Raw genomic sequence first — 26,324 nt, forward strand, 5'->3', positions numbered from 1 at the left:
TTTTCTACACAGTAGTGATGGATCGGTGTGTGCGCATGTGTGTGTGTGTGCGCACGCAGCCAAATGGCCATTGCTTAGTCCAGTGCGAGAGCAATAATCCGTACTGCAGAGATAAAAACAGTGGTGGCACATTATAAATGAATAAAAAAGAGCCTCAGGGTAGTTAGAGCTGCAGGATGAGAACAAGAGAGAATAGCAGAAGAGGAGGAAAGGGCACATGAATAAAAAACAGTGCTGTGTCAGGTCACTTGCGTGGAGGCAGTGATGGGTACCTTGAACATGCCAACAGGCTGTTTAGTACAGTGCTGATGAATGTAGGCAGTGTGTGGAGTGATAGCGAGGGCGGGACAGAGGGAGAAAATCTGTGCTGCGTTCGATTCCGTTATCTATCTGATGTCAGCAAGAGAAACAAACCTTGGACAGGACGAGCACACCTTGGTTCAAGCTCATTTGAGGGTGTGTCACATAATAGAAAAACCCAAAAGCCTTAAAACGCAAAAAAACAACAAAGGAGGTAAAGAAATTAAATCAAAAGCCATAAGACGCTTCACGCTGCAAGAAAGACGAACGGTGAGAAGTTATAGCCTGAGGAAAAGTGATGAACGTGTTCTAATCCAATAAATCATACTCGCTTTATCTATCAGTAATCTGTTTATCAACCATTGTTTGTCAAAAACACACAATTAGAAGCTGCATCCTGTCCCAGTTAGTGCAAAAGACATTTGTCTGGATTGGTCGTAACTCAATTCTGATCATTTAATGTGATGCACAGCGTTAAAATGTGTACTATTTTATTTTTACAGTCACAGTCTCGTTAAAAAGCACATCAAAGTTATGGATATAGTAATAAAACAACAGAAAATGCTTTTTTTTCCTAAATACAACACACAAACACCAACAGTAGTCATGTTATTGTTTTGTATTTATTTGTGTTTTCATCCTTTCTCAGCATAAAACCACTGAACATCAATAAAAAGCCTCGACAGCTCTGCGACACTAATTCTTTTACATATATAATTACTGAGATCATACATACAACTACAAAGATCATAGCGCTCTCATCTGCAAATAAAAACTTCACAATGAAGTAATTGTTATTCCGCTGACATTCCACTAAAGAGAGAGAGAGAGAATCCAAAAAGACATCGAAATCGAAAAAGAGACAAGAGTCAGAAGAGAGAGAAGAACTCAAAAGAACAGAACTCAAAAGAAGTGAGAACAGGAGGACTGCTGTCAGAGTCACCTTGTAGGAACAGGAAGTGAGTGTCCCAGTGAGGGATGTTTGCTGCGAGTCTGACTAAAGTGAGGAGAACAAGGCAGAAGAGAGAAAAGACGAATGAAAGAGGAGGAGAGGGGAGAGAGAGGAGCTCTGACAGATTGTCATGAAGACGGACAGCTGCCTTTCTCCACGTCGACTCTTATAAACCGTAATAGGCACACACACGCAAATTGTACCCATATTTCATAGACAGTATGGACGACATGTCTCCACTTCCTCCCACTACCCAGCATAGAAGCCAAACTATCCCACATTAATATCAGGGGATATCAGGGGATGTAGCCGCGGTCACATTGTCCCACAGATACACAGACTCGTGTCTGTCTCAGCTGTCAATCATCACATTTCACTTTTTAATAGCATCAAAAAACAAACTTACCGAAAAATCAACCCTTGATGTTAAGTTCTGAAAATGACAGAAACCATCTTTGAGAAATATTTATTTGATGTGTACTTTGACTTTTTTGTTAAGTCCATGTCCCATGTCATAACATGGAGGAGGTTTATGACCTGTATTTGTGGTCTGTATTTATATGAGCTTTTCTAGTCTTGATGACTTTTTGCCATTCACACATTCATACAGTATGGGCAGCACTTTTTTTATGATGAGCAATTCGGGGTCCAGTATCTTGTCCAAGGAAACACTTTCGGCATGTGTTGTTAAGACTGGGATCGAACCACTGACCTTCTTGTAAGAGGACGACCGCTGTATATAGCCACAGCTGCCCAGACACACTGCAGACAGCCACCAGGTGGCGATCATAATGCTTTACTTTTGTGGAGCCATCACGTCGTCCATCTTTATGCTTAAAACCAAGACTTAACTGTCAAACAGCTCTTTGAAGTTGTGAGGACTTGTTAAAATGTCCTATCTCCATAAAGTTTCTTACTCAAACTAGTAGGCACACACACTCTTCTGTACACGTGGGGCAGTATCCTTGTATGCATAAAACATGGCTAGAGAGCAGGAGCAGGGGGCGTGAGGGAGATTGGGAGAACAAGTGTGAACGGACAAAAAGCGTATGGTAATGACCCGCATAACGAAAGGCCACTGCGAGCGGCGGAGAGTCGGAGAGACAGTGAGAGAGGGGCGAGTGTGAATGTGATAAAGTAATGGTGAGGAGGGAGAGAGAGAGAGAAACTTTCCTCACGGCCTGCTGCCTCTGGATTGAACAGCATGCAAATGAAAAATGGAGATGAAATAATTAGACAGGCTGACTTGAAGCGCTCATCTAAATATGTAAATGCACTTAATTTTACTTTGATTTGCTCCAGTGCTTCCCTATCACTCTCCCACTTCTATCTCTCCCACTTTCTTCATTCCATTCTTCCCCTCGCATCCCTTCCCGTTCTGGGCTTTCTTCGTGTTTTTCATCTTTCCTCTCTCTTCCCATCACGTGCTTTCTTATCCTCTTTGTCCTTCTTTCTCTGTTTTCCCTCTCTGCATATTAAAGCTACAGTATGTTAATACACCGTCGGTGCATCAGCTCAGTTATTCACTCTTTTATGGACTTGGTGCAGTGTGTATGTCAGAGAAATAGAGTGTGTGTTTTTAATTAGCTCGCTCATGCCTGTCGGACTCTGTGATGGGTGTGCATGCTTTCACACACAGCTGCGTGCATGTGCACAGGTTTGTAGTAAAGAATATGTTTGGATGTTTTCATGTCCGTCTTAATTCAATACTCACAGGTCATATGTACAATGGTCCCTCAAAAGCATTAGTACAACCAGTACCGCCTGTCCATACTGAAATAAATCAGAGGATTTAGCCAAGTGAGTAAACCAAATAAAGTAAATAAAAGAAGCGCCCACCCAACATGCACCATGGCGCAAAACGCCCACCGCCATCACAGGAACTTACACCCACTTAGACATTTAGGGCCCCAGGAAAAGGGACCTGGTTGGCCCGACAATCAACAACACGGCCTTGTCTCAGTCTCCTGTATGTAGCCGATCAAAGAAGTCAAAGGGATTTTCACAAAATTGTTGTTGCTGTGGACTTACGGAATCAGCTGTTCTCAGGGGGCCGTCTCTCAGCTTTGGGGCCCCAGGCCATTGCCTGCTTTACCCACCCTGTTGCGACGCCCCTGGCCAATAGATACACACTTTGAAGTATAAAATTCCATCTTTGCGTTTAACAGTAGAAACTGTTTCCCTGCTGAGACACAACAGAGGGATTCATCTGGTCATGTAGGCTTGTTGCTGGACAATATGAACAATAAGCCTACTCATGGAATGGGCTGTTTGCTTGGTCTGTGTTGCAGCTTTCTGTCTGAAAAGTGCTGCAGCAAGTAAAGACCATCTGCAGGACTTAGTCCACAGAACGTTGAAGCTGCTGTTGTTGCACAAAGAGCTGTTCACCTATTTATTCAAGTTCGGTCGCCAGGTTTTTCAAATTTTAATATCAAATGTCAGAAGTTGTAGAAGTTGTTCATAGGCAACTGGACTTGTTTGTGTGTTTTGAAAGACGGTTCACCTCTCATCCAAGAGGCTTCGTCAGAACTGGAGAATCAAATGCAGCACAGACTTTCTCCCTCTGTCCCGCCCCCCCCCCCCGAACACTCCACCTGCACTACACAACTTCTGAAGATACCGTGACCTGGACGACTGAGGATCTTCACAGATTCTCACAGATCGAATGTCTCGCATGTCCAAATCCCACTAAATTAGACTCTGCACTTCCTTGTGCCAATCAAGACACACGGCAAGCGTGAGGCTGACAAGATGAATAGTTCTCGAGATATGCGTTGCACAGACAGACAGAGATTTCTGGATTTATCCGCTAAGTGAAGATAACTATTTGACACGAATAACTCAGACTTCTTACACCTCATAATAAAAAGTAAAGTGCTGGTTCGCCTCACTTCATTCACCCAATTTGACCCCAAGCAAGAAGATGGGGCTCAATTCATTTCATCTTGTTTTTGAACTTTTCTTTTGATGTAGCTCACATCTCTGCTGTCTCTTTAACGTCCAGTAGCTTTGCAGACAGTTTACAGATCCAGTTAGAATTAACTACATTGTACATATATTAAAAACATGACTGGTTTCTGCACCTTGTAAACAAAGCCGGCTGCAAAGCACTGTGAAATTAAAATCTCCCACGCTCTCGCTTTTCCAGGTTTATTAATAATTGCTTTTCTTGAGTGTATATTGACCGAACATTAAACTCTGCATATTTATTGTCACTTGTATTTGCAGAAGTTGAAATAGATCTCTATGAGAGCGCAGCACCTGAAGGCATAAATGAAAAGTCAAAATGTGAGCAAGTTTATGTGCGTCTTGGTGGTCTTTGTGTGTGTGTGTGTGTGTGTGTGTGTGTGTGTGTGTGTGTGTGTGTGTGTGTGTGTGTGTGTGTGTGTGTGTGTGTGTGTGTGTGTGTGTGTGTGTGTGTGTGTGTGTGTGTGTGTGTGTGTGTGTGTGTCAGCCCGTTAACCTACCTGCTATTAAACCCTTCAAATTAGCATGAACCATGTCGCGAGCAGCCGAGCCACATTAACCTTCTATCACTGATTTTCCCCTTTTCTTTATGCCTTTCTTCACATCCCATCTTTCACCTTGCTCCCACAATCTTTCCTTCCCTCCCTCCCTCTCTCCTCCTCTTTCACTCCTTCTTCCTTTCTGCCTCACTGCTGCTCATCACTTTGTTTACTTCCCCATCTCCTATAAATGCCCCCCCCCCCCCCCACACACACACACACACACACACCCACACACACCCACACACATCAGCACAATCTATCAGTGTGTATGTCTGTCTGTCTGTGTGTTTGTGTGTGCGTGTGCATATGTGTTTGATAACGCATCTTTGCTTTGAGGCCTGTTTGTGTGTTTCTGTTTATGTGAGCGTCTTTGCGAGGATGAGGAGGTGTGTTTAGGCTGAATTGTGTTTGGCAGCTCCCGCGCGTGTATGTGTGCAGAAGTGTGCATGTGCGTTGTGTGTGTGTGTGTGTGTCTACAAGGGAAAGAGTGTGCGTGCGAGTGTGTCTGCTGGCATAAAAGGTTGTTATGTGCTTTAGGTGTTAATTGGCTGAGGAGCTTCGTTAATATTCTCCTTGCGAGCCTGCTCATCGGGAACAGAGCCGGCAAACTGATGAGTGTGTGATTTTCCTCTAGAGAGAGCGAGCGAAAGAGAGGGGGAAAGTGAGAGAGAGAGAGAGAGAGAGAGAGAGAGAGAGAGAGAGAGAGATAGAGAGGGGAGCGAGAGTGACTTCAGTGCAGAGACCCTCTGTAAGGTCAGAGTGAGAGACGAGGCGAGCAAGAAAAGGAGTGGAAAAAAGAAATGGAGGCAGAGGGCAAGCGGGGTGAGAGACAGACAGGCGAGCGGGGAGGGGTCGAGAAAGCAACAGACAGAGTGAGAACGACAGAAAGAGATGGAGGGAGGGAGCGAAGGAGAGATGTGATAAAAAGCCATAAAGGGTTCCATTGAAGCAATGGGTGAAAGGAAAGATTATATCATGCAAGGGAGAAATTATCCCTTTGTTAGGGTTAGTAAATTGTCAGAATGGGGGCAAGGCGGTTGGCGGTGTACCCCCTGGCAAGGTGGCATATAGCTTCTCAATTTCAATTTGCGAGCTGTGCCCAGCGGTGCTCAGCCACCAGACCACACACGCAGCGAAACGCACGTATTCTAATATCGTCCTGCACGGTGCACAAAAATTAAACGTCATAAACTGTGGACTCGACAGGATGATGTGCTCATCAATAACACATCACACGCATATACCTGGAAAGTACAGAGCAAGAGGGTGAACTCGGGCGTGCACATATAGGCACAGTGACAACCCATCTGTCACACGTACACACACACCGGGGAACAAAAGGAGAATTCCGCACACGCCGCCACATGCAAATGTTAGCGCACGCACTGGGAACAAAAAGGAGAAGAGACTGACACGTGCACTGCAGCGGGGAAAACACTGAGCAGAGAGTTGAAGCCTGTCACTGGGAGGTATGATGCCACATGGATAATGAGTGTTACTCCCAGCAGGTAGCTGTGTAGCATGTGGCTCAGAGCGCACACAGAAACACTTGTTAGGAAGCCCCGGCAGTACGTTCTCCATTTGGCAGGTAACGCTGTTTGCATTTATCTTACTGAATAAGGGATGACTGAGCTTGGTGTTCTGTTGCATCCCTGTGGGGGGGCCTTCATGGTTATGCATAAAATATGTCACTAATGCCTTCTCATACTTAAACTGTGTGTGTTTTCTGAGAAGAGTGTGTATTCTTTTAAAGCATGCGTGGATACAACACAGGCCGGGATGCCTTTGTTTAAAAAGCCTCTCGCCTCGCTGGTCTGTAGCCTCGAACACAGGGGTGGGTAACCTCCGACCTCAAACAGCCAACAGACAATTCATAAATGCATAAAAGAATCTCATTATTGCAATTAATCTTTCAGCCAACATGAACCAACACGTCTTTCAGTGTGATCCCTTCTGGCTCTTTGCCTGTTAGCACAAGGTCAGGCTGAACAAATCACACGTCGCAGTTACGAGTCATCGCTGACAAGCGTCAACAAAATAAAAGCAGATGTGGATTGTTGAGGTTTCCAAGAGAAATGGAAAAGTGAGTGTTTTTGTTGAAGCAAAAGGACGGACAGTGTTTGTGGTTTACAGAGACGCACACGCAGTGTTGAAAAAGGACAATCTCCAGCATCATTAAAGCTGGAAAAATGCAGCTGAAGTTGCTGAGACAACTGCGCCTGGATAAAGTAAACGCTCTATTCCAGAGTTATTGTTCCCCCGACAAGCAGCTTTCACAGTTTTCTGACAGATACAATTTTTATGCCTCTGGCCTGAGGAATTAAGCTCGTGAATACGGTATATGGTCAGGGACTGTTTGAGCAAACTGTTTGGGCTAAAACAACGAAGAAAAGCATCTCTCTCAAGAGAGGTTACGGTGATAAATGTGTTCAATAATTTAGTTTTTGGCCTGCGAATACAAATATTAAATATTTAAAATGAAATGGTTCCTTTCCCTTGTATCCAGCAGTTCTCTTTATCCCCCCCAAAAAAACCTTTGGCTACCTTGAATCCTACAGATGTTATTCACACTAGAAAAGCTGTTGGCTCCTCTGAAGCAGCTTCTCATTCACCACTTAGACAATTGCGGTGTTAACTTTTTGCTGTGGATTTCCGTGTCGTGCCACCTGGTTGCTTTAATGGGTCTTGGGTACTAGAACATCCGGTTACAGTTTGACAGAGATTGTGAGTCAGTGAATCTCACCTCACGCTTCACGTTGCCATTGTCTTTTTCAGTGTTAAACAAACACCGCAATATTATTAAAATAGTGTATTGTTTTTTTTCTTGCCTGAAGTTCATCATGAATTATTAATCCCACTTGAGGGAGTGGATTTTATCAGGAAAACAAAAGAAAAATGCAATGACGGTGAAAAATGTGCAGATACGTTGCATTTACAGTGAAGACTTTGCAGCAGTTTATAAACGTTTCCTTGTTTTATTGATAGAACATATGAATAAATAATTCAGGCATCAGTATGTTCCAAAATGCACAGTTTCACCTGAACTGTGGTCGAGGTTGAAGTATTATTTAAGGATGGCAGGCCTCTTTATTCTCATATCACAGTTCGAGAATATAATCTTACAGTATAAATATGATCTTGCACTTGGATAGCAAGATGCTTACTTCTGCCAATTTGGCATCTCTTTGTGCGGGAAAGTTGTAAAAAAAAAAAAATCTCTTTTCAATATTTCTGACCCGAGAGTCTCTTAGCTTTTGTGCGTATTGAAGAGTGAGATTCCCTAGAATCCATCGCGGGGATAAATCGCAAAATCTGGCACACGCTGATGCACAGGCCCAAGTCAGGAAAGTTTCTCGTCTTCAGGATGAAAGCATGTGAGAAAGGTTGTGAATAACTGCTCCATCTGATTAAGTGAATTCAACGCATGTGAATGAAACAAGAGGAGAGTATTTGGACTGAAGCAGCCAGTTTCAGTAGATGCAGCCATCAATAGCATTTCCCATCCTAACTTCTTGCAGTTTTTCACTTGAGAGTGTTTTGTTCTAAAGTGCACGCTCAGTTCTTTGCCAGGCTCAAAAAGAAAAAGCTAAAATTGTCCCCTTTAATGCGCAGTTGATGCATGGTAAATGCATAATGGGACAAGACTAATAATAGGATGACTACAATAGTTACCACAGCGCCTTTATGTCCCCCCTTCCTCTCTGTGAAACCAGTGCCAAGTCTGTTGTTTGCCAGAAAAGGAGTTTAATCTTCTCGTTTGCTGCAGATATATAAAAGAAAGGTGAGGCAAAGTGGCAGCAAATAAAAACAAAGCACTCAAACCATGTAATTTCAAACAGTAATTCAAATCCTAATATGTGGTTTGTATTCTTGTTAGGGTGTCGTGATGTGAACCATATTGTTTTTATTTATTTGCTGGGCTCCACTATCAGCCGACGGTGAGAAATAAAGAAAATCAAACCTATGTAATCCTACATTGTGTGAAGAAAGACGCCGGTGTGGCTTGTAATGATGCACCCAAATGATTGGGCCGCATTGATCCCTTCGCCCCGGGAGCGTGAGGTGAGCAGGAAGTAGCCTGAGCCGTGCCTCCAGAAACTGCAGTCACTGATAGTGTCCATAGATCGAGGAGCGGCGACTTTTTTAATTAGAGACTTCAGAGCAAACCCAGTTGGATTAGCTTGGTGCATGGCTCTAGGCTGGCTATTAACACCGAGTCAGCCAGACGAACAAGAAATGGGAAAAAACAAGAGTGGAGGGGCAGGGGGGGGCTGAACACGCCGACCCTGACGTGAATGTTCTCAGAACCCGGTCAATATACGTCTTTTAGTTTATGAGAAAATGGCTGATAATGTGGGATATCTGGTTTTCCCCTCGCAGGAGTTAAACATATAAAGAGGCATTTGGTATTTTGGTTTTTCTTAAACTGTAGTTGTAAGTAATATCGTGTACTTTGTTTACTCCCAGAGGAGATTACACAGTCAGGACTGCTCTGATAACACTTTCCTGTGAGTGATTAGCGTCTCTAGTCGTGTGGGCCTCTGTGGCAGCGCCGTTAAAACAAACACTGTGAGAAATGAATATATAACTTAACCATTACGTTCAGAATACGCACAATCTATATTCATGAATATCTATATGTATGAGCTCACGTGCACGCTAATACTCACTTGTGCTGAAACCCCCTCGGGGAGACATCCATTTGGTTTATGTTTACCTTTAAGGAACAGATGCCCTCCTTCACACTGTGCCAGCTATTAAACCCTAAAGATTCACACCTACACAGATGCACATACATGTAACCCGCACACAAACACACACGGGCTCCACACGTACATGCTCCCAAACCCACTCTCCCGCTCAACCCCGAGGGAGACATGTGAAATACATTCAACACTTCCGTTTACCCAAGAAGCGCCTTGAGGACAAAGAGGAATTTAATCTTGGATAAGCCTCCCGATAGAATCTCTGCATTAGCCTTCTGATGCTGGTTCACAGCCATCCCATCAACCCTTACCTCCCACACCTTGGCCTGATTCCCTCACATCCCTCCTCCTCTTCACTGCTTTTTTTTTTTTGATCTCCTCCTCCTTTACCTCTCTCTGACTTTCTCGCTACTTCTTTTCACTTTTCCTTCCTCGTCTTTGTACTTCCTTCCTTTCACCACCCTCACTATTACTCTTCCCCCTTTTGTCCCTCCATCAAGTCTTCCTTGCCCCCACCTGCTCTTCCCATTCTTCCTGCCAACATCTATCTCTCCATCTATCCCCAGTTGCGGTGCGTACTGTATATATCTATATTTCTGTTCCCCTCCCTTGTCGGAGTGCTTTAATACCATTGGTATTAAATGCTGGCACGACCTCCTCGGCATACTTAAGCAGGCAGGGATCCTTGTAAGGCTGTTTGAGTGCTTAATATTTTCAGCACGCCGCTGACTTAAGCCCCTTAAGTGCTTTGGCAACACTTATTCCACGGTGGCACCAATGAAGCCCATTAAAAATTTGATTTGGATGAGAGAGGGAAAGGGAGTGAAAAAAAAAAAGAGGATGGGGGGGGGGGGGGGGGGGGGGGGGGGGGGGGGGGACCGTTACCTCTCTTTCTTCCGCACACACTGCGACAAAAACAAATACACCCATCGGGGTTTGCCCACACGGGAACTTTGCAGACTCACAGAAACACACACTGTAAGATGTCGTGCGGTGAATCGCAATGTTTTCTTTTTGTCTGTAATTATGTCCTCTTTTTTTTTTCCTCCGTAAAGCACTTTCCGATGACCCTATTTTGTTAAAAGCGATTCATAAATAAAAAAAATTTTATTTGACTTGATAATAGGGAACAGCGTGTTTCAAATTGAATGCATGAAGATGTTTGTAAATACACCCTGTGGCAGATTAGAGCTGATACTTTACGATCAGTTAATTAAGGACAAGTAGAGGTGCGATTATAATATCGAAACTGTGTTGCCTTCCACGTTTTACAGGACAATGAAAGTCACAGACAAGGAGTCGGGTGTAGTTAGCGCCGACCATTGGTTTTGTTTTGCCAGTTTTATTGCCAATAACATTAATGATACATGTTGCAGTGAGCGTGAACAAAGGAGTTGCATTATTCATGTGTTGATGGTAAAAGACGCTGACAGGTCGGACTGGCTGTTAGCAGTGATACTGTATAAAAAATACTGAGCAGATACCTTACTGAGCCCGGTTCACATCAGCATAACTCACAGTCACATTTATTTCTGCTTTATCTGCATCCGCTTCGAATTACAAATGCCGCACACAAACATGTGCGCAGTGCTTGTCAGCAGACAGCAGTGCAAATCCCTGCAGCCTTTTAACATAAAGAGACACTACGATGCCTGTGTGTGCGCCTGCATGGATAAATTAATGGCTAGCAGATAGTGAAAGGGCCAAACAGACAGACAAATGTACACCCTGCTTCGGTCAACACTGGACAGTCGAGCACATTCACACACACACACACACACACACGCTGCCACTGTTTGTTGACCTGAAAGGCGACCATTGTCGATGCGTCCATCCACACACACACACACACATCTGTAACCTTCACAAAATAGTATGCAAAATATGCAGACACTGATCCCACACTGACACACACACGTTCCAAGCGAGGGGAGGGAGGCCAGGGTTATATAAATGGAAGACAGAAAGACAGATAGACAGATGGATGTAATCAACAGCGATACCACATTGGGATTACAGCAATTTTCATAGATCAACAGGAAAGACGTGGAGCAAGAGGACGACAAATTTGTTGGGAACTAACTAACTGCTGTGGATTGACTGGAGGATTGAAAGAGGAGGAGGAGAGAGAGACAAAGAAGGCAGAGCGGATAAACTTAACACAATTTGAGGAGATCAGTTCGAACGTGTACAAGAAAAAAGAAAAACACTTTGTTTTCCGTCTGTCTGCTGCCAGGCCCCCGACCTGCCAGACCCGAGCGGCTGGTGCACACCAACACAGAGTAATTTTCTCAGCGTCAGCCAGTTGACGGGTGAAGTCAGAGCCGTGGGGAAGATTGGGCTTGATCTGCTTTCGGCTCTGCCAGAAGTGTCAGGGCCGTCGCCGCTGGAGCTCATTGTTTCTGCAGTGGCACAGAGAGTGAGAGCGGGCAGTGTGTAGTAATCTAAGGATGACACCCGCGCTTTATTCCATCAGATAGCGCTCCGTGAGGTGTGAGGTGTGGCCCGTCACACTTTATCTCGGCCTTACAGCGCACACATGTAACACGTGTACTCGCGCACGCAGACCCACCAGAGATTCACTCTAAGAGGCGGACGACGCATTAGGTCCCGACAATCAGCAGGAACCTTAAACGTAGCAGGCTCTTGGATCAGTGTGTATCGCTGAGTGTGTGTCTGCAGTTAAAACCAGGCGCCGATTTGCGCCCAGTGGAGCATGTTGGAAAGGAAGCGTTAGGCAGGTCGATGCTGCACGATTATTCTGTCTGATAGCCTGTGATTATTCTGAAGAGTCTAAAATTACCATGTGAAATCACCGTCCATTTACGCTGCAGTGTATACATGATAGCATATCGAAAGAGTTCTGGCATTCGAGCGAATAATGACGGATACCTTGTGAGGATAATGTTCACGTCTCTGGGGTAAAATAGCCGAGCAAAAAGTGTAATATCAGAAAACTGATGCGCATCGCTGCAGCGTGCTCAGACCTTTTCACGTTGGTTACTCTACACAGAGCAAGCGCTTCCACTCTGTGTCTCTATAGAGCGGCGGCACTTAGGCTCAATGGATTTTATTTAACCTCAGCTATCTGCAGATGAGTTGCAGTGAGATGGTGTCTCCGTCTCTCCCGAGGCCTGCCCCGTTTGGTCATAGCGCAAAGGCACATTGACTTCCACCTGGCTGTGTGTCGGTGTGAGAAGTGCTGGAAACCTCGCTTGGTCTCATTAAAATACAATCTGTTGAAGATGAACATCGTTGCCCTAGATTCCGCCGTCCTCAAGGGCACGGCAATGTAGGTAGCTGGATTTCAAAAGTTAGCGTTTCAGTCGACATCAGTAGATTTAAACTTGCCTTGCTTGATAAGTCTGTTTCCCAGCCTGTATCTGACGGAAATATAGTTTAATTGATCGCTCCTGTGCCTTTGAGCAGTGCGGTTTGACCTGCAGGAGACAAGCAGTCTATATGTTGTGGTTACTTTGTGAGGCTGACTGTGACGTCACCTGGAGCTGGGAACTGATTTAAACACTGTGGGTGATCGGCTAATTAACTTGTCCCTCATTTTGTTAATTACATGGCTGCCATAATTGAAAACCCTCACTGTTAGAGGACATAGAATTGCAGGTATGCTTTGGTTAAACTTTGTATTGGCTTTTCTGGTTTATTGATCCCGAGGTCTCTGGCTTTGTTCCTCTGAGGCTCACAGCGCCGAGGTAGAAAATATCTCGCCTTGCAGTGTTTGCCTCCCTGGCATTTTGCTTCGACGGGACTGAGCTGCCGCGCTGCTTTGTAGCTGCAAAACTCCGGCGCCGTATAGATTAAAGACGCCGCGCCGTGTCGTAAGTTCTTTCTAAACAAGGTGCCAAAGTCAAGAGTCTAACTTTTTGCCTGAGCTAATTTCTGTGTGCTAATCGGCAGCTCGGTGAGCAATCCAGCGTGCAAGCCTTGGCTGAAGCGGTTTGTTTGCATGTGCTGTGATGCAGTGCAGCGCGTAAGAGTCCTTTCATAAAGTGTTGTCCTCAAACAACAACTTCTGTCTGATTGCACTGAAGTAAAGCGTTTGGCGTGCGCACGTGCCCGCAGCTTTGCAGAAAACGAATTGCATAGCATGTGAGTGTGAGCGTGGGTGGACTCGTTTATCTATAGCGGTGCAGGCAGGGTCACAGTGGAACCATTGATCTAACGCGCACATCCACACACACACGTTCACACATAAGCATAGAGCTTCTCAATACACAATGGAGCCTGTCCGAAGCTCTGACCTCCTCCCTGCTCCCGTCTCTCTGGCCCTGCGCTGCCTGGTCCTGATCCTGCTCTGTATCACTCGTAAGTCATGCACACATGAACGCTCATACACATGCATATAGAATAAATGAGACAGAGACGAAATGAGGCGTGTAATACTACTGCTTCTACAGGGAAAGTCAGATCACAAGCAGATAATGTTCACATGCACACACTAATTTCAACTTGTATCCATGGATGTGGCAATTTAGTGTTGTTCTTCTTGTTTAAATTCCCTGCAGATTTGCCCCCTGAACCCTGCAGTGTGATGCTTCTATTATAGAAAAAAAAAGAGTCACAATTGTGAATATGGTACTAATTGATGTAAACTGATCCATGGAGAGATTCAATGCAGTGGCCAGCGAGCGACAAAGAGAGGAATCGTGAAATGAGAGTTTCAGATGAATTGCTCAAAATGCCGGTAATTACGTTAGAATGGGTAATTAAGATTAAGAATAGGAAGAATATGAACACTGGAGTTTATACCCAGGAGGTGAAAAGACCGGGGAATGAGGAGCCAAGCAGAGGAAGAGAAGAGACGGTCGGACCAAAGGACTTAAAGGGAAACCGTCTCCACTGGAAAGAGAGAAAGAAAGAAAAGATAGATAGGACTGGCTGAAGCCTTTTTTTTCTTTTTCTCGGTTTTCTGAAGAGCCTAATAAAAAGTTGGACCCCAGAGTGGGAGAGATATAGTGAGTCAAATGGAGAGGTTGCTGAATGGAAAGGGAACGTGTGGGAAAAGAGCAGAGTGAGAGACCAATATGCTGCATAGAGAGAGAGAGAGAGAGAGAGAGAGAGAGAGAGAGAGAGAGGACTGAACCAGATAGGAACTAGTACTGAGAGAGGTAGGCAGCCGAAGAGGGGGAGACACAGCGAGACGGAGAACAACAACTGTGTGTGTGCAAGAAAGGCTGAGTTGCAGGAGGGCGGTACAAAGATTAAACGAGAGACAAGGTCTGCAAAAGAGCTGCACAAGGTCGAGATTTGAAAGACAGTCACCGGAGATGTTGACAAAAAAGTCATGCATGAAGTGGAGCGGGATCACTGGCAGACTTGCTAGTTGCTATTAATACCTCCTGTCGTTATTATTATGTATCTAATGCAGGGAGATGTTATTTCCCTGCTGCTCATTGGTAAACAAGCGTAGTACCACTGCGCACAGTACCTTCTCCTCTGTGTCAGCCAAAATCTCAATTCAGTGCTGTTGTGTTTTCCTCTGTTTTCCTTTTTTGCATATTAGATCAACAGAAGGACATTGTGTTTTGTCGGATGTTGTGGGGGGGGGACGCGGGATGGGGGTGACATTAAGGGATAGGGGGATGCAGAGAACAAATGGGTTTGTGACTGGGCACTGAGTGTTGTTATGTAATTCATGCCAGTTGGGCAGTTTTGTGTTGCATGGGCCTTGAACGTGCACACACACTCTCTCTTGTGCACGTTTAACACCATTTCACAAAAACACACACTTGATTCTAATGCATGCATTTATATTTCCCCTCACACATTTGTCAGCGTCTCACACACTTGTCGTTGTGTGCACAGCGGCAGATACACACCAGAGGGACGGCTGCCATGTGGTGGATTTTGAAGGGGGTTTTAAGACCAGTGCTTTTGGCTGTGGTGAATCTCCAGTGTGGTAGCCGTTGCGTAATAGCCCTGTAAATTTCCTTTAAACCGCTGTTGGGTTGTGTGTGGTGGCCATTGTCGCAGGGTTGTTGAGGCTGTGACAGACCCGGGCCATAACACGCTGCACAGTAGATAGAGCTAACCAGCTTTGGCTGTCAGAGACCACGGACAGGAAAAAAGAGAAAAGAAGGAAAAGAGCGAGTGAGATGGGGGCTGGCGAAGGGTAAGAAGAGGTGAGTAAGAGAGCAGAAAGAGTAATAGGATGGGTGGACAAGAAAGAGGAGAGGGGAGCGCTCAGGGAGATGCAGTGCAGCACAGGGAGAAAATAAAAAGAGGGGATGGGGCAAGAGAGGGACGAGGTGATTGAAATACGCCGATGGGCTGGAGAGACATAAAAGATACGAAGGTCAAAATGAGAGATGCAAGAGAGCGGACAGGAGGGGAGGGAAAGAATGGAGGAGGTGATGGGAGGAAGAAGACAACAGACTCTTATGCGGAGGATGGAGACGGCGTGAGTGGGGAGCAAAGTCAGCAAGTTAAAAACAGGATGTGAAATATGTAAATATACAAAAATAAATGTTTCTAATGAGAGGTCGAGAGTGAGAAGAAATGTTTTTTTATGCTGATTTTGCTGATTAGCTGTGCTCACAGTATACAGCAGTGGGTGATGGAGAGAGAGAGAGGGAGGGAGTTGGATGAGAGATGGTTGGAAGTTCCTGCCAAAGAGAGAGAGAGATTGAGAGAGACGGACAGAGAGAGAGAGAGAGAGAGAGAGAGAGAGAGAGAGAGAAAGAGAGGGATAGAAAGTGGGCTGAACTATATGACAGGCAATTAAAAGAAGCGAAAGTAGAGAAGAAGATGAAAGAGGGACGGGAAAAAAACTGGGAGATTCTCAGTCCTCCACTCCGCTCGTTTGTTTTGTCCTCTTTTTCTCATTCTCCCCTCTCACTTTTTTCCCTGTGTCTCCCTAGCTCCCTCTCTTCCACTCTGCCGGCGCACTATAAAAACAGCGTGATTATGCCGCAGACTTGAGCTGCAGAACAAATCACGTTTAGCGAAGGAGAGTGTGGAGATAGAACCGGCAGAGAGGCAGGAAAAGATTCCCACTGAGTCACAAAAAAAGAGGAAGAATGAGATTGCAGAAGGAATGAAAGCGTATTGCGGCTTGGAAGGAAGCTGTTGCAAGGGAGGGGGGGGGGGGGGAAGAAAGGAAAAGATGGAAGGACAGGAGTGAGGAGAGGGCAGCTAACAGGAGGGAGAGACGGAGAGATGTAACAGTTCTCCTGAGGCCTCTGAGAGAAGAGGAGAGGAGAGGGGATCTTTAGGACGTCTCTGATGAGGAAGATGCATGATGAACGATGCAATAAAAGATAAGAGCAAAGAGAGGGAGGGAAAAAAGGAGAGGGGGCCGATGAAAGGAGGAGGCATCGAGGATGAGATCAGACGGAAGGTGGGGTGGAGAGGGATGGAGGGACTGTGGGTTTGAATAAGAAGAGAAAGAGGGAGATGGCGAGAATGAGATTACACAAAGGCTGCGGGAAAAAAGAGGATCCTGAGTTGAGAGGGAAGGAAGAGAGGGAAGAAAAGGAGGACAGGAGAAAGTGACAGAACGAAGGTAATGAGAGAGACGAGAGCGAGATTTGTAAAGGATTATGTATTATTTATAGAGGGAGCACATTTTTTTTTCTTTGCACTGGATTTGATTGGCAGTGTTCTGGCTCCCGGAGAGAGATGGAGTGATAATTTTAGACCGGGAAGAGAAAAAAAAAAGTGTGGGGTGAGAGGTAATGCATTGGGGGGGGGAGGGGAGTTGTGGGTCTGCACGGGGAGGTATAGAGGAGAAGAACCTCAATGTCAGCTATTTCATAGAGTCGGCACACTGCAAAAGTGTGATTAACCTGGAGCGAGACAGTGCACACACACACACACACACACGCACGCTCACACACAAACACACACTTCATTTGCATACATAGCATTGAAAACGGCCCGTCTCGCAGGCTCCGGGGGGGGGGATAGTGGGAAATTTGTACACCCAGATGGGAGGAGATGGAGAAGTTGCCGGTGGATGACCCCAGAAGAGTGGAAGCTACAGTATATGAGCTCTTGTTATTGTTCCAATTAAAGCAGCAATAACATAAGGGCTTGTGCATTGTAGTCCCCGGCATCGATCCCCTTGTACAAACCGTGGCCGGCGTGCAAAAGCAAACATAAGCTCCTGGCCCGCGTCCAACTGAAAGATAATGAGAGATAATGAATCGGGGGACAGTGATGGTACGGCTTCAAGGATACAAGGGGGCTTGTTTGGGGGCAAATGGAGACAGCTCATCTCTTATGTGGCTCGTCTTTATTCCGCCGCTTCCCCTCTTCGCTCGGGGAGGCAGGCGCAGCGTGGCGGTAATTCAGCCCGCTAACCCTGCACCGCCGAGGCACTTCCTAGAATTTACCGTGACCAAGGGTGAGCCAGCGGTCCACCTGGCTGCCTCCCAAACCCACCCTCTTTTAACTTCCTCCCTTCATTGCCTCCCGCCTCCCTCGATTATAAGTCATCCCCATTGTGGGACCATTAGGACGGGCCCCCTGAGCAGCCTTGTCTTATGAATTTGCACGCCGATTACTAATTTATTTGTTTATGTATTTTTGAAATGATTGCCCTTCTTGGATCTCTATTGGCACAGTAAATAAAGGCTCCTTTTTTTTTTTGTCCAGGGGGCCTGACAGGGGGAGGTAGCTGCGAGCCGGGTCTCAAGAAGGAGCCACCAATTCACTGCTATGAAATACTGCCCCCACTTGGTTGAAGAGGGAAGTGGTTGTTTTCGTTGCCCCCTCCTGTTTTATTTATCTTCTGATCATAACTGTCAGGGCACTACCACGGTATCGATTGCTCTCAGCATTCTCTCTTAATATAATTCCGCGTTTGTGGAGTATTTTATTATGGCCGCAGATTTTAATGGGCCCCAGATTAATACCTCTGTCACGGGTTGATTTCCTCCCCCTCCCTCTCAGCCCCCCTCACTGCTCTGTACCGAGCTGGTGATCAGAGGCTCACGGCCTTGATGTGAACAGCAGCCTATAAAACCCACAGCCAGACTAAAGTGCCGTACCCAGCTGTGTTATGAGCGGGAGTAGAAGAATATGCGTCATATTTCGTCCAGCCCCCGCCAGCTGCATTATTATACCCAAACCATCACTTCCTAACTCCCTGCTATCGCTGTTCCCTTCGCCCAGATTGATCATCCACCCGCAGCCAGCAGGTGTTTCTTGGTGGCGTCTCTCAGCAGGCGACAGCGGATGCCAGTCGTCCCGCTTGCGAGCAATTTCTTTATTTTTATTTTTCTCTGTTGCTTTTCTTTGCCCTTTCACCACGACGCCTCTGCAGCTAATTTTCCTCAAAGGGGGGACAGCTGTCTGTGGAAGTGTTTGTGCAAACGGACGGCGAAGTCGTTCTTCCCAGGAACAAACTTTTGACCACTTCCCCTGAATGGAGTCGCTCGCGCTCTCTCCCTCGAAGGCCACTTCCTCTGGGATGTGGCCGATGGGTCACTAATCACACACACACAGATGTTGCCATGACTTTGTCAGGATGCACAGCAGAACAGTTACAATTAACTCCGTTTAAAACAATGGCGGCCTTGCCCGGTTGCCACGGTGATGAGTAATAACAGCCATTAGAAAAATAATTGGGATGGCGGTGGCATGCCCTGATGGCCCCCGATATGAATCACAATATTGATGCAGAGAATGGAAGCAATAATGACTGCAATTAGTGGTAATTGTCAAGATTTTTTTCTCAGTTCCACAGAGTATTTGAGTCCCCTTTTGTCTTAATCCCATCTTGGTTGCTTTCTGCCTTCAGTTCAATATCCACAGTGTCTTTCTGTTTCCCCTGGTGTGATGAATATGTAGGCTTTGAGTATTTCATTAAAAGAGATTAAAATCGAGGGTAGAATTAAATTTGGATGAAGTTGGCGGGATCAGATGATGTCAAAGTAGCTTAATTGCAATATGCCAACCCTGGCATATGCACATCCAGTGCCCAGCTATTGTACATGTGCACGCACACGCACACGCACACACACACATACACGCACACGCACTATAATCTGGTGACATGCTCGGTTGCAGATAAAGACATTTATTTTGGCCCAAAGCCGTCAAGTCAGCAACTCCTGCTATGGCAGCCACCATCTGTTTGTCTCACAACATTTTCTGCCTTCTGAAGGTGTTTTTTTCTGAGCTCAGAGACTCTGCGATACCCAGCAGTTAGTTATATATTTATTCACATATAGCCTCGCCATCTTTATCGGCACTCATTGCCTGCTCCATTATCATGTGTCAATATTGATGTCATTTTTTTTCTCTCTAAATCCTCCCAATGGCCGACACTTTGCCAGGGAGAGAGGAAATGCAAATAGGGATGCAAATTGTTAAATACTAGTTTGGGGAGCCCAGCAAGCTGCTACTCTCTTCAAGGCAATCACATTCCACTCCTTGCTTTCGCCATATGACTAATTGCTCCGCAAATCATTTATATTCATACGGTGGAGCTCGGTGTCCATTGTGCTCAGTGGGAGGTTTGACTCAGCCGAGCCGTGTCAACAGTCTGACCCATAAACACTATAGGGCCGCTTCCATCAACTGCTTAATCAACCTCCTCATTACTCACTCTTGGGCTTGGGCTGGATGAGCAACATCAAAGATGCTCCCTGCTGCGTCCCAGCCCGCTTGTCTAAAAATATTGGGTTTGAGGGCCAGACGAGTTTGTTGGAAAGATAATGTGCCAAAGTTCCCGCGCCTGTAACTCTGTATGCAGGCATATTTCTGCATGCATCTGCATCTTCGTTTGTGAGCTAGTTGCTTGTTGGAGCACATGGAAGGTGATTGTGTGAATGGGTTTATTCATCCGCAGGAACCGAAGTTGCCACATTGCACAAACCTGTAATAAGAAGCATTGATAAAACTGCTCTTTAAACTATTAATATAGACCAAGTGGTGGCGGGGCCGCTGTCCAGGTTGTGTGGTATTTGTTTGCCCTTGTGTGAGTGTGTGAATGTGTGTCTCATGTTGTTTATTTATGCGTTTGTGCCGGTGTGTGTCTAAATTCAAGACCAGCCGCCACTTAGAGATTTAATAAGGCATCATGTATTGAAATGTGTGTGTTGATGCATTCAGACTAGCCAGAGGCAATGTTGGGCTGTGTGTGTGTGTGTGTGTGTGTGTGTGTGTGTGTGTGTGTGTGTGTGTGTGTGTGTGTGTGTGTGTGTGTGTGTGTGTGTGTGTGTGTGTCGTGCATGTAAAACGATGAATGCCAATAATTGTAATTATTCTTACTATTATCTCAAGAACACATTGTTCATGGAGGACCCTCTTTTACTTGAGTCTCTCACTCTCAACCTCCTTATCGCTCCGTCTCCTCCTCCCCCCCTCTCTCTTGTTGTGGTTGCATGATGAATAGGGAGTAAATGAAGGATGCTTTCAGTACTTTATTTTGAGAGGTTCTATCTCATGTCAGGTGCATATCTGAGATTTCTTTTTCTCAGCATCTCTTCCTCCTGTTTGTCACTTCTCCCTGTCGTCCATATCACTTTATTAACATCCATCTCTCTCTCTCTCTCTCTCTCTCTCTCTCTCTCTCTCTCTCTCTCTCTCTCTCTCTCTCTCTCTCGCTCTCTCACCTGCAGCTCATTGTCAGGCGGTGCAGGCGGAGAATGTTACAGTCTTGGAGGGAGGTACGGCCCAGATCTCCTGCCGTCTGCAAAACTACGATGGATCAATCGTGGTCATCCAGAATCCCCGCCGGCAGACTCTCTTCTTCAACGGCACGCGAGGTGGGTATCTGAGAGCACAACTTAATCTATCTGAGTCTAAACACGGGCCCTCCGTTGACATTTGAAGCCGTCCAGAAAACAGCCGACGCTCACGCTTTATATTCTTCTTACTGCAAATGTCCTCGCTTTGCCTTTGAAGCGATTCCACATTAAAAAGTCAGATAACGGCAGAGTTAATTTAGGGGATGGTTTTACTCTTTGCCCTAACAGTGCGACTGCTTTAACTGTTTTAAAAGCCTAGTTTGAAGCTCTCTGCATAATCCACTGTTAACCCCAGTGATGAGATCACAGCTTTTTGCTGCTTCTCATTAGAGCGCGGCCTTGGCAATCACATGCTTTTCTTTAAAGGCGGCATTATGGATAATTATCATTGTAACCATTATGATAATGAAGGCAGATTTCATTGAGGGCCTGGAGGTGGGCAAACACTACATGTTGTCTCTTAACTAATTAAGAGCAAAAGTTGCCAAGTTAGCCAGATCTTTTCTAAATCTGTGCTACTGGAAAAAACTCTCAGCAATAGAAGAATGATCAAGGATGTTTAACATACCTTTGAAATTAATGTGGGGCGGCTTAATTGAGGCTAAATTTGGTCTTATGTTTCGTGGTGTTGCAATAGTTATTTATTCTCTGCGTAATCTGTGATAAACTATTTAAGATGTCAGCTCCTGCTTAAACAGTAAAACAGTGGTTTGTTACAGTTTAGACTTGAGGGCAAGAGGGTGAGTTGAATATATTCATAACTAGAAGTGGAGTGCATACCTCTGCCAATGCCCAACAGTCCCCTTGAATTAATTCAAGCCTTAAAGCCACATTAAGGTTTTCAGCTGTCGGGAATTTACAGGTTTTATGCTCTGTTTGATACCATCCAGCAGCTGAAAAAAGCCTACACCCCCGCCCCCCCTGAAACCACATTTCAATCCACTAGATCCAGATACTTTGGGGGTTTGCACAAAACTGACGTCACACATCCAGGGAGGTAAGTAAGTTCTTGAGCTCACAGCAGGAGATCCCCCGCCGGATTCCCTGCGAGCGAATGGGTGTGTTGATGACGCTTCTGACAAAACATAAACAAAAAGAAAACAAATATGTCAGGACAAAAAAAGACACCACCAAAGATGACGAGAGAGTTTGTGGTGATAAGAGCTGTTGTCGATGTGAGATCACGTGATCTCTGCAGCAGAATGAACACTTAACGTTCTGCCTCGCAAAATGGGGGGGGGGGTGATCGAACTACCGACCCTCTGTTCAGCTAACGACCCCCTCTACCTCCTGGGACACAGCCACCCCCCCCAAAAAAATTCACTGACCATCGCAAACTGGCACAAATTTTACAAATCCAATCAACTAAGAAATCAGCTGTACGTAGGTTTGTGTTGTTCACTTGGTTAAATAGCACAAACCTGCACACATGTGTTGGATGTTTTGGCACATTCTGTATGGTAATTGTGCTCCACTGCACAGCGGTTTTTATTCCAAAATCATAACCCAACACAGTCTGCTGCCATCCAACATAGAAATCTTCTCTAACAGGTATCGGCTGAGCAGCCAGTTGGAAAACCCAAATCCCCTTGAAAGAGCACACGCTCAGCTTTCATTCAGGAATCTTGGCACCGTGCAAACTCCTCCGTCGTGTCTTTTAACATCTACATCCCAAATGTGATCCTCTCACTTGACTGAACCGCTCAGCCCCTATAGTTTTTGACTGGTTATGATTCGGAAAAAACATTGTTCTGCTTTTGTCATTGTGCGACAGGTGTTCATTTCCCCAGCTTGAGCTCACTGCACCCACGCTGCTCTCGCTGAATGTCGATAATCGCCAAGGTAGCATATGGGATACTCACATTACATTGATGTAAACTTAGTGTGCTGCTGTGGCTCAGATGACAGTTTAGAGCTGTCGTTCATTCAGTTAAAGTGCACAGGCAAAGTTAAACTCCTTATTTGTGTCACGGCTGTGAGCTTGTGGACGATGGAGAACGCCTCAGCTGCACTGTTCAAGTGCCTGTTTCGCACATTTCAACTATGTAAAGTGAAATTACATCAAATGCTAGTGTGCAATTTTCCCTCAGCTACACGACTGTGTTTAAAGAAAGGGCTGAAAATGAATGACTGCCACAGCCGGAGGTTTTCTGACCTTGCAGTCAAACCTCCACTTCATTTTGTTTAAAGGAATTTTTAGGGCATACTTTAAAATCATTGGGCTGAGTGAAGGTAAACTATGCTCAAACTGCTTGAACAGACTGGAATATGCACTTTTAAATACAGAAAATAAATGCAAAAATATAAATAAGAGTATTTTTTGTGTTTTTGTAGCGTAGAGATATTTTTGTATGTGAAATTTTGCACAATTTTGCACAATTTCACATTTAATCTCTGATTCAACAATCACGACTCCTCCGCTCTCCTTGGGGACAGGCCCTGTCAAGGTAGCAGTCACTGAGGGGCAGCGTGCCAAGATTTGACAAAACAACTGCAGACAAAAGAGCTGCTCTCACTGTTCACTGATACAACTTTCAAATGCTTTTGTTCCACACACGTTTACTTCACTTGTTAGTCGCCTCGCTCACGGAGTGGCCCTAATTGGGGGCTTCAGGTCGCTGTTTTGGGAAACCGTACTTTCAAATTCCCTCCCCGGTTCTATCACATCAGCACCGCCGGTAAGATCCATTAAGTATTTAAACGGCGCCGCCACGTCCGCTTGCCCACGAGACGAGGACTCGCACCCTTTCGGGAAAGCGCGATGAAGCCTAATCAGGGCGAGGAGGAGAGATGGGGGACGAGAATGAAAGAGAGAAATGAAGAATAGATTGGGGGGAGAATGAGACGAAATTGCGGAGGGTCGAGAAAGACACAGCACCAGGGGGAACGAAGAATGGGAGCACCAGGTGTTGGAGAGAGAGACGGCCCAGGGAAATAATCCAAAAGGTTAGGCATGGAATAAAGTATAGATGTTTTTCCATAACTAATCTCCCTCCCGTAAACACCAAAAAGCCTTGTTGGGTACATTTCCCGGGAGCGTAGAGTACATCTCGCTCTCTCTACCTCCACGTGTGCTCCATCTCTCGCTGTAGGGCCTTTCCATTTCTGCCTATTGCCCATCTGCCGCCCAGACATTAGGCTCACAGACTAAGGCCTTTCTGTGCCGAGCCATTCCGCGCTAACTGCCCAAATAGGGTCGCGGCTGTAAATGCTGCGAATTAGACTGCCTGTTTTGCAAGCGAGCAACCAGTCAGGGGTGTGTTTTATGAGATTGCGGGGACTGATAGCTATAATAGAGCTGTGGAACTAACCAAATGGACCATTTCTCCTCAGTGGTCCATATCTCTCTCTCTCTCGCTCTCTCCGCCATTGCCAGCGCTCCCCGGCATGCAAATGAGACGGGACAATAAAGGTGAACTTGGACATGAACAGAAGTCTGACATTTCGATGCCATTTAGTGCAGAGAGTGGGGAAAAAAGATTTACCTATCTGTGGGGAATAGCTCTCTAACAATGCTTTAGCTTCCGTCCGGTGGAGGGGGTAATTCTGGGGGTGGGGTACAGGGAGATTAGTGCGGTGTACTTGCAGGAGCAGTGGACTAACTCCATTGCTCTGGGCCGCTCGCTCAGTCTCCTGTGGATTTCTATCTCTATCTATATCATTTTTTTCCCCCCCCGCCTGCCGCATTATGTAGCTATATTAGTCTATTTCTCCTGCACACTCACACATGCACACACACACACACACACACTCACAAAGCCAATATCTATACTGTAGTGTCTGTGTTGTGATGAATTATCCTGCGAGATGGCCGGGTGTTACATCAGGGAAGTGTCTACTGTTCCCTCCCTGAGCCAAAGCCAACACAAAGGAGTGAGGAGAGGGACGGAGTAAAATAGAGACGGGAGAGCGAGGGAGAGGTTTCACAGTCAAGTCAATACAAAGTGAGTCTCAAAGGTATTTATGGGAATCTATGGGCATCGAGCCACTGTCACCCACAGGCTTTTATTAGCGTTATTTGTTATTATCAGCATTTTTCTCACTATTGAGTCCACTCTTTCTTCGGCAACAAAAGGAAAATTGTTGCATGTTCTCCAATGCTCCCTGTCACCGTCTTTTTCTTTCTGTCTCCTCCGGCATGAGGATGAGCAGCAGAATGAAAGCTGATGTGTTTCTACTTCTTGTTTTGTTCCCAGTGTTTACCCTGTGTCTGATTGTAGTATTTACCCCGTCTCTCTTTGAGTCACAGGGCAGCAACACTCGCTTTAATAGCTTTCCTAAAATAATTTCTGGTTGTGCAAAGAGCTTTATTTGCATGACATTTTTTAGTTAGCGAGTGCTTCACAACAAGTAAAACAATGATGATTAAAACATAATAAGATGAACAATAAAATGCCAGACACTAATTGGAAAAGGGCTTACAGAGGAATAAAGCAGGCAGTTAGAAAGAGAATAAATGAGTAAATTCTAGTTTAGGATGGTCCAATCAGTGCTTTGGAAAATGAGCAACATTCTCCCTCAAAGCTGGAAATGAAAGAACTACGACATCTGTTATGTTGTATCAATGTACAGCCCGGAGCGGCTCCATCGAGACTGACTTTGCAAACTCTCTCTGAACTTTTCGTATCAAACCGAGCTTTAGATTCAGCAGCGCTATCAATTCCAGACCAGAAAATCGTCCCGGGTGCTGTCACAGCCACTATTTCTCCCATGTTTTGCAATTTTTATTTATTTTCCCTCCTCCGCAGAGCTGTCCGTGGGAGTGACATCACAAATTACAAGGTGGTGAAAACGCTGCTCTCGCTCCAGCCCGTGGTAGAACTTAACTGCGCCGCTAATTCAGAGCGAAACTATCTGGAGGCAAAGAAATAAGTGATTCCAGTGCTGAGAATGTCAAAGCATTCAATTAAAGCTGCCGTTGCTTCTCCTGCTGTTTAATGTACTTCTCAGTTACTGGTAAATATTCTGTATTTTCACATAAAAAGGATTTATTCTAAATATTAATCAACAAGTATTGTTCTTGATTTGAAATACCTGCAACCATTCCTGACCGATGCCGTTCACTATGCAGAGCCACAACCCGAACACTTGCCAACCTAGAATCCTGGACTCCTCCAGTATATAACTTGGGCCCTTATCT

General features: G+C 45.5%; 1 protein-coding gene across 7 annotated transcripts in view; it reads left to right on the forward strand.

Annotated features, from left to right (window-relative positions):
* The window catches only part of cadm4 (cell adhesion molecule 4), a 146,848-nt gene that overhangs the window by 95,891 nt on the left and 24,633 nt on the right, over positions 1 to 26,324 (forward strand). For 4 of the 7 annotated variants that reach the window (XM_034612012.1, XM_034612010.1, XM_034612015.1 and 1 more), the window contains exons 1-2: positions 12,069 to 13,790; positions 21,056 to 21,202. In XM_034612012.1, the coding sequence (XP_034467903.1) occupies positions 13,703 to 13,790; positions 21,056 to 21,202 (235 nt within the window). In that variant the 5' untranslated portion in view covers positions 12,069 to 13,702. Of the gene's footprint in view, positions 1 to 12,068; positions 13,791 to 15,448; positions 15,608 to 21,055; positions 21,203 to 26,324 lie in introns of those variants that run through there. The other 3 variants (XM_034612011.1, XM_034612014.1, XM_034612016.1) reach the window with 2 other exon arrangements.

Source organism: Hippoglossus hippoglossus, chromosome 16, assembly GCF_009819705.1.
Source record: "Hippoglossus hippoglossus isolate fHipHip1 chromosome 16, fHipHip1.pri, whole genome shotgun sequence".
Taxonomy (NCBI): Eukaryota; Metazoa; Chordata; class Actinopteri; order Pleuronectiformes; family Pleuronectidae; genus Hippoglossus; species Hippoglossus hippoglossus.